General features: G+C 45.5%; 1 protein-coding gene across 2 annotated transcripts in view; it reads left to right on the top strand.

The window, feature by feature from the left end:
- The first annotated feature begins 3,359 nt into the window (after positions 1–3,359).
- Positions 3,360–8,209, top strand: part of LOC118513165 (DNA-binding protein D-ETS-3-like) — a 33,334-nt gene continuing 28,484 nt past the window's right edge. Inside the window, exons 1-3 of one of the 2 annotated variants that reach the window (XM_036058612.1) lie at positions 3,360–3,608; positions 5,299–5,834; positions 6,320–6,370. In XM_036058612.1, coding sequence (XP_035914505.1) covers positions 5,753–5,834; positions 6,320–6,370 — 133 coding nt within the window. In that variant the 5' untranslated portion in view covers positions 3,360–3,608; positions 5,299–5,752. The remainder of the gene's footprint in view (positions 3,609–5,298; positions 5,835–6,319; positions 6,371–8,209) is intronic. The other variant, XM_036058613.1, reaches the window with a different exon arrangement.

Here is an 8,209-nt window from a genome sequence, read left to right as displayed (position 1 = left end):
ACAGTTTGTTTGATAAGCGTGCAAAATGGGTGCAAAGTGCTTTCTTTACTATTGGAGATTTAAAGCGCGTTTGGTGAGCGGTGCTTAACAGTGATTTGTTTCTAAGGATTAAAGGTGATTTTATAATGTTTATGTTGGAGCTAATTGAAATATATTGGAAGAAGATCGTAAAACAAAATAAAATGTTGAGTTTTGTGTTGAAACAAATTGAATTTAGAATAAACCTTTTTGATGAGATGCTCACTTGGGATAGTAGTTTATCCATACTAGGCACCGAGTACTTAGGATGGTCAAATGGTACGGTAGGCATAGGCACGGTTCTACAACGCGTAAGGTCACAAGGTCCAGGTTCAAATCCCGATTAGTCTTATGGCCAAACGCTGGTGGACCTTTTTTCCAAGCATGAGTCAATTCTTAGCACTGAATTGGCAGTGAATAAATAGCAGTGAATAATATTTTAATATTTTATGGAAATTATATTGTTGAGAGACACTCTTCTTGTTGAACCCTCGAAAGGGTCGCAGCCTTCATTTCTGGTTACAGGATAACTTGATTTTACCCGGAGCTGGACAGTCAGACCTGCGTACAGGAAGAAGGTCTGGATGAGATTTAATCCCCGGTTCTGCTGTGTGAAGAAGACCTGCGCCGCTATCACCTCGGCTACTAGCCAGCTCCCTCAAAAGACATTTATCACAAAATATTGGGCAATATTGGGCTTTGAGCCTTCTCAGCTCTATAGGTTCACAGCAGCATTATTCTGGCAATTCCGAATCATTGCCTTAGATTTCTGTACCTGTAGCTAGGTCTTCGACGTGCAAATAGAAACTGCTAATTGTTGGGAACTCTAAAAACTCCAGTGAACAAGTAAAAAAAATAGGAACTATATCCTTAACAGGTGGATGGCAACAGTGCGACCTGAGTTTATCCGTTGCGGGACTAAAACTTTAACTGAAATTATAATCCAATATTTCTAACTTAAACAAAAGCCTTTACTACATTCTACATGATAACATTTCTGTAGAAATCAAAATGAATAATTTCTAACTTCAAACCGGAGCACATCATCCAACATGCTCAGAGGAACTTTGAAAACTCCCGTCGGCATTTTGGAGCTAGCACAAACCGTACGGTCCGGAATAGAAAACAAAACCGAAAAAGGCACGGACCAACCCAAAAAACCTCCGACGGAAAGGATCTATCAAGTCACGGAAAACCACGTTTTCCGCCGGAATGTTCTGCCGTGGGAATAGCTCCGGACGCAAAACTATGCTTTGAGCACGGGTACGCGCGAGAGGAGGGGGGCGAAACCGATTTTCCACTCCGACTTTTCAGTGTTCAGAATTCAATGACCATGTTTTTTTCTCCACCCCGGTTCGCCCCGTTATTGACCAACCACCGGACAGACACCGGCCTTAGTTTTACTGGCAATCGATTCCGGAAAGGATCGGGAAAAAAGAATCCTCTTCTTAAATTAGTTGCGATTGCTTCCCGCAAACCATTCCGGATGGCGCTCCGTGCAGGTTGCTTTGAGTTCGCATTTCTATTTTAAGCCTTCCTCGCGTTCGACGGAACAACCTTGTAAACAGGTTGCCGTGTGCAAGTTCCGGCGGACCACACACACGCACACCAGGGAACGCCGACGTTTTGACGTTTTTATTTTATTCGACCCCGGCACATAGACACACACACGCCTCCGTGCGGAAGGAACAGGAAACAGGAGGTCATTCCAGTGCTTACCGGAACCGAAACCGGAACGGGTCCCGGTGGTGGTGCAAGTGGTCTGTGGCTCCCCGCCACAACAAAGTCCGCGCAGCCACGCGGGAAAAACGGGGACGACCAGAAGCATATCCTGCTGCCGGTTGTTATCTGTCTCCGGTTTTGCGGAGAGACGACCACCGTGGAGTTTTTGGAAATCGGCAAAAACCTCCGCACCGAAAGGATATTACGTACGTCCGTAACGCCTACGCGCGCGAACAGTCCTTCACGAGGGCTCACGCCGGAGCTCTCCCGGTGCTCCACAGCTTACCACTTGTCAGTGGAAGCGTGGAAGACGGGAGAAGAAGAAGACGGAGAGGGGAAGGGGGAGGAGGGAGCCCCAGTAGCAACCGGGAGGGGGTTAACCGGGATACATAAAGGAAGGTAGCAATCATTTCATTCATTCATCCATCTATTGCAGTGTCCTGAGGTTTCGGCGAAAAAGCCCGACGTCTGACTGTTGCGCATTTCGCCGTTCGTCGACTACCACCGACGAGAGGAACGAAGAAAAAAACCAGCTCCCGTGCTAGTTGCGAGTGTTTTTGGGAAAAGTGAAATTCGTCCTCCCTTTTAGGAAAACCCGGGAAAACGGTTCACGATTCGAGAACGAGAGAGAGAGTGAGAGAGCGAGTCCTACTCGACTGTTTCTTCTCTTATGTTCTTCCATAGACTCGATTTCCATGCAACAAAGCAACCAGAAACCGAACGTAGTGTGTAATGACAAATATCCTTGATATCCTACCCACCACCCTCCCCCCCCCCTTTCCACCACCCCTTCCACCCACGTCACCAGAGCAGGAAGGAAAAAGGAAGTGGTTCCAGGATCCGTCTCTTTTCCGCACAATTCATCAACACAACTCTCCGGTACGTCCGTTCCGGACACGGCTTTTGCCATTGACTCTTCCACCCCCTGTCCCCGATGTAAACTTCCCACATCTATACCCCCCCCCCCCCACGTTGGAAAATCACTGCGGAAAACTGCTCGCCGAACAGTTGCTCCGAACGGCGATTGGTGGTTGCTAGGGAAAATTTATAGCTCCGCCTCCGGTGGAAAGGATCAAAGCAAGCGGTGTCCTTTTCACTCGCTCGTGCTGGCCCTGTTTACAACGGTGGATTATCCACTCGAGCTCGGTCCCGGTGGTTGCAGCTAGCGTTCTAGGTGCTAGGACGGAAAGCGTGAAAAACGAAAATATCCTGCCACTCGGGGGAGTAACCCTGGGACGTGAGGTTAAAAGTAGGAAATGGATGACGTTTTGTGTGCGGGAGGAAAAACGCGGGCCACTGTTATTGCCTTCCCATTTTCGCAACCCCGAACAAACCCCGATATATTCTGCAACGAGGTGTACACGGAAAAGCGCATCGAAACGTAGGGAAAATCTCGGGCTGCATGCATCGACAACAGTTTTGCCGCGTGCCAACTAACCAACCAGCGTTCGATCCGGTACTTCGCATTCGCACTTCCGACAAAAGGGACTCCCTATCGGCTGCGGGAACCACGGCGGAGGGATTATACACCATTCAAAGGGGAAACCTTGATACGGGGTGGACGAGAGACCGCGAGAGAGAGAGAGAGAGCGCGAGCGAGTGAGAGCGAAACAAAGCGGAACCGGAATACGGGAGGCGCAACGGATAAGGATTTTTGTTTTATCGTGTTTCGCCCACGGTTTTATCCAGCTTGACACGGTTTGACGAACGGTTCGCTGCTGCCAGCGGCAGGAAAACGCACTTAGTTGTCACCACGCGCTACAACCATACGCAAGTACCGTCCGGTTTTTTGGGTGGCGCAGGTCGCGCACTGTTTTGCTCCGTGTGTGAGACGGTGTGTTCCGTACGTGTTCCGAAATTTACGAAAGGTGTGTTACGGTGTTGTGAAGGTGTCCCAAAAATGTGTCCTGACGGTGGGGGGGTTATAACAACATCCGTTACGGGAAGCGAATGTTATTGGTTTGTTGTTTGGCAGTTGGTGGATGATTTTTGGTAGAGACTTTACTAAAACAACCTAGTGCTGGAGACCAAACGAACGAAGATGTGTGGAATAGACGAGAATCTCCGAGAAAATCCTGGACTGTAAAGAATCTTCTGTTTAGTGGTTTTGAAGTGTTAAAAGCAATTATTGGTGAACATCTGCATCAAAATCGAGACTATAGACATTCATTTCATTACACAAAAATATCTTCTCTAGTTGATCCCAAATTGACCTTCTAAGCCTCAGTGTCTAATCTCTCCCTGGTGTTCCTTTTTTTCTTCTTTGTGCCATCCTTGGTACAATCCTCTTCCAAACGATTGGTTCAACTGGTTTTATGCAAATTTACCTTCCTTCTCGTGTTGCTCCCCCCCCCCCCCCCCCCCAAAACCACACATACACATGCACAAACATCACCATGTTGCATGTTGAAAATAATATTTTCAACTCGGCGTTTTTTGCGCCTCCCCGGAACTCCGCTTTCGGACCGTGGTGGTCCTGTTATCATATCACACACACCCACCTATCGTCGTTACGGCCGTCCGGACCGGATCATGGCCGGATTTTCATCCGGATGCGCCGGACAAGTACAAGTATCCCGTGAGTCCAAATAAAAACTTGGAGCTCGGCTGGAGTACACGGCCACCAGAAAAAAAGCCTGAATTTGTGTGTGAGAGAGAGAGAGAGGAAGAGAGCGAGAGTAAAAAGAAACACATGACGGAAGTGTTGCCGATATCGTGGGTCTCTCTTTCACTCTGGCTGTGGAAAGTGTGCGAAACCTGGCCATATCGGTGTATGTGTGTGTGTGTGTGTGTGTACATGGAGTACACTCTGGGAAAGCCTGCGCAAAAGGGACACCTTCCAGCGTCAGGTCCCTCCACTCCAGAGGGTCCCTTTCGTCTAGATCGGTTAGGGCTGGCCCGGTCAGAATAACCCGGGGAGAAGGCACTGTGTTTTTGCTATATCCATCGCTGATACGGTGGCTCGCCTGATGGCTTCCATGGCGGCTCATCTAGTGGATGGTTTGGAGCCAGCAGCCCCCGGGGAACGGACCAGGAAATGGAAGGTGTCCGGTAACGGTAACCGGCCAGTTCCGTTACGCTTTTCCTGTTCCACTCAATAGACCGAGTACCGGGGTGGACCCCCTGGGCGAGGGCACTCTAGTCCACCGGTGCAGGACCTCTGACATTTGCTGGACGATCGTTCGTGGACATAGAATATAGTGTAGACCGATTTTATTGTTTTGCAATCCTGGTTCAAACGGGTTGTCACTTCTTGCGTTCGGCGAGGTTTTACAACCATTTTCCGGTTGGGGTTTCGCCGTGGAAAGACAATAACAAGATGCAGTTTTGGAGATAGACAACTGGTGGTCGCTGCTCGGGAATGTCAGTCGATGGATTTTTTATTGACCTGAGTATTGCTAGAACAACAGGAAATCCCGTCGGAAAATCTGAAACTTGGATTAGTGGCCTACATATCGTTTTTGGGATGATGACTGAAACTACATATCGTTTTTGGGATGATTCTTGGAATCTATGACTTAATTTTAAATATTTTGTTTGTGTTCATTTGCTTACTAGACGACATGAAGCTCTAGAAAATGCTCTAAAGTTGACCTAAAAGTGAATAAAACGTAAAGAAATGTTTAAAAGTGACAGTGAAAACATGAAACTAATGAAAACAATATAAAGCACAAAAAATAGTTTAAATGCAGAAAAGTTGGTGATAAAAAGAAGATAAAAGAAAAGGTGATAAACAAACTGTGCTGCAAAGCAGGAACAACCCTACCGAAGCAACCAGGACAACACAAAGGCAGGAAAGGTGGCCGCTGTTGTGGCATCGGGTTACGCTGGTGGTGTGTACGGCGGAAGCATCATCGGTCACGGGGAGGCCGCGGTCGGGGCGGCCATTGCTGGTGCGAGCGCGATCGGCATCGGGCTCGGTGCGGACGGACGGGACGGCGGCACCGCATCCAAGATTCGACTGAAAGCTGGAAAACCACGGCAGGGCAGCGTTGAGGACGGTTGCAAAATTATGATCGATATCAAAAGCTCGCCCGATTATCTGAATCGGTCCTCCGGTGGATCATTCGGTAACTTTTCAATGTTATTTGCTGGTAATTATAATGTTACGAGACAAACTCTTTCGTTGCAGAAACCGGTGAAGATGTAGCGTTCCGGTTTGCATACTCTTCCATGAAAAACATTCTGTAAATAATTAAAAAAATGTATATTTTATTGCAATTCTTTAAAGAAAAATGGTAAAGGATTAAGACGGTCTAGTAAATTATGTAAAACTTATGAAAAACAAGTAAAACAAATAGAAAACATAAGATCAAAATAATATAAAACTAGTTAAACTGATACTAAATAATAAGTGACGAAAATCAAACATAACAAGTCATGAAACATACAATAAAAATAAATTAAAAACAGAAAAATAAAATAAAACAAAAATAAGTAAAACACAAAAAAACAAAAGGCACAGCAAATAATCAATTACTATCATTAGATGATAACACAGCTGAACTATAATAAGGACAAAGAAAACTATTCTTCTTGGCATCTATTCTAACGCTCTCCTTTTCTTCTCCTTTTGCAGATTCTTCGTACAAATCATCATGGGGCTCCCACAGCTCGTCCCAGAGTCAAGGTACGGTGTTTTACTGTATAATCTCACACTTTCCAGCGTCATCACACCACACCGTACAATGTTTGCCCTTTTTGACAGTGGCCCGTGGGCATCACCCGGGCCCAGCTCAAAACGTGCCCCGAAGTAGCTACAAAGTCAGTGGACCGAAAATTTCATTATCTTTCCCACTCGACCTCTCGGGGCACTCGATCTAGAGATGGCTCTGATTAACTTAGATCATACATCCACTCCCCCGGTGGGGTTGATGGGTAAGAGAGAGAGAGAGAGGAGTGGTTTGATGAAAACATGCTCTTTCGGGGTAGAACAATCGTGCGATACTCTTCCCGAACTGTTACGCCTCGCCAGCTAATGTACAATCAAAACTAAACTAATATCAAAAACAAATGTCACGCTTTCGTGCCCCTATCTCGAGGCCGCAAGCGTTGGTACTATATGCCATCCAAAAGTTCAAAGCAAACATCGCACGTAGCAGGCGATAATCTGTCAGCCATAAAGGTGGCCACTGAAGCCGGTGATCTTCTGCTCCGCCAGCACGTGAACGACACTTCACAAACAGCTTTGCTTCGTCGCTTTTTGGTACGGTTGAATAAGTCAACGGTCCGCTGCAGGGGGCAGAAAGGGGAGGCGGGTAATATTCCTCACATGAAGGATGGGAGAAGAGAAGCTTGTTGGGGAGGGCAAAACTTTTCATTCACTGCATGACACCGCATTGGCGCTGTGGGGCTTGATTGTTTGGTATATATGGTCGCCATTTTTACTGAGCATTCCTACATTTTGTGTGTTATACGATTTATATGAGGCATGTATTCAATTATTTGTTTCGTTCTCTCTTTGTTTTCTTACTTGTTGTTGTTCCTTTCTTTTTTTACTGTTTGCATTTCTATACTTATTTATTTTTTTTTTTTATTTACTTTCCACGCAGTGTTACATTTAGCTCTTTTGTCTATTAATTTCATTTATCTGTTTTGTTTAATTTAGTATGGATTTTTCGTTTTTTATTTATAATTCATTTATTACATTTATTATTGTTTTTCTATTTCTTCTTCATGTTTATTTTAATATTTTCACATGTTTTGTTCAGTTTTTTTCATTTTCTTCTCTTATTTCTGTTAACTTTTTGTTTTGCCGATTTTCCCTGTAATCAATCTCAGTTTTTATTATCTCCTTTTTCACCTGCTTTTTTATCGCTTTTTGTGTTTTCGACCTTATTTATTAAGTGTAATGTTTCATAGTTTTTTTATTAAAATTTGTCTCAGCACTTTTTACAAATACTATTAAACTTAGGGTATTTTACTGTTAATATCTCGCAGCTATGTTTCTCCTATTCAAGCGATTTCCCAATCAGCTATGCAATCCTCGTTCATTAACAATTAGCTCTAACACTCTTACAATAACTCCCACTGCCAAACAGTCTGTGCTTGTGTGCCCATGTCTCCCGAAAGGACCCGCCCTATTTGAAACATTTGCACTCCCACCAAGCATCCCACCAAGCATCCACAGGATTGTGGCACTAAGCCCTTTACGCTTGGGTAACTTTTCATCCCCTTTTTCCCAAATTTTCCGGTCACGCTTCGTTTGGCAGGTTCAAACGACATTCCGGTGCCCACGGTTGCCCGAAGCGGTCCAACAGCATCATCACCGTGCACGGTGCGATAGGATGCGATGGTGTTACAAATTACACCCCGCGGCGTGTTTTCCCTGACACAACATTAAAATTAAACTTTCGCGCAAACGAACCCCCACGGGTTTGTTGCGAGAAGAAGCCGAGAAGCTACCCGTCACGAGCGTCATCTCGTCCTGTGAGGGTTGCAACAAAAAAATATATCCAAGAGCACACAT

This window comes from Anopheles stephensi, chromosome 3 (assembly GCF_013141755.1).
Source record: "Anopheles stephensi strain Indian chromosome 3, UCI_ANSTEP_V1.0, whole genome shotgun sequence".
Lineage (NCBI taxonomy): Eukaryota > Metazoa > Arthropoda > Insecta > Diptera > Culicidae > Anopheles > Anopheles stephensi.
This window is presented reverse-complemented; position numbering and strand designations above follow the sequence as displayed.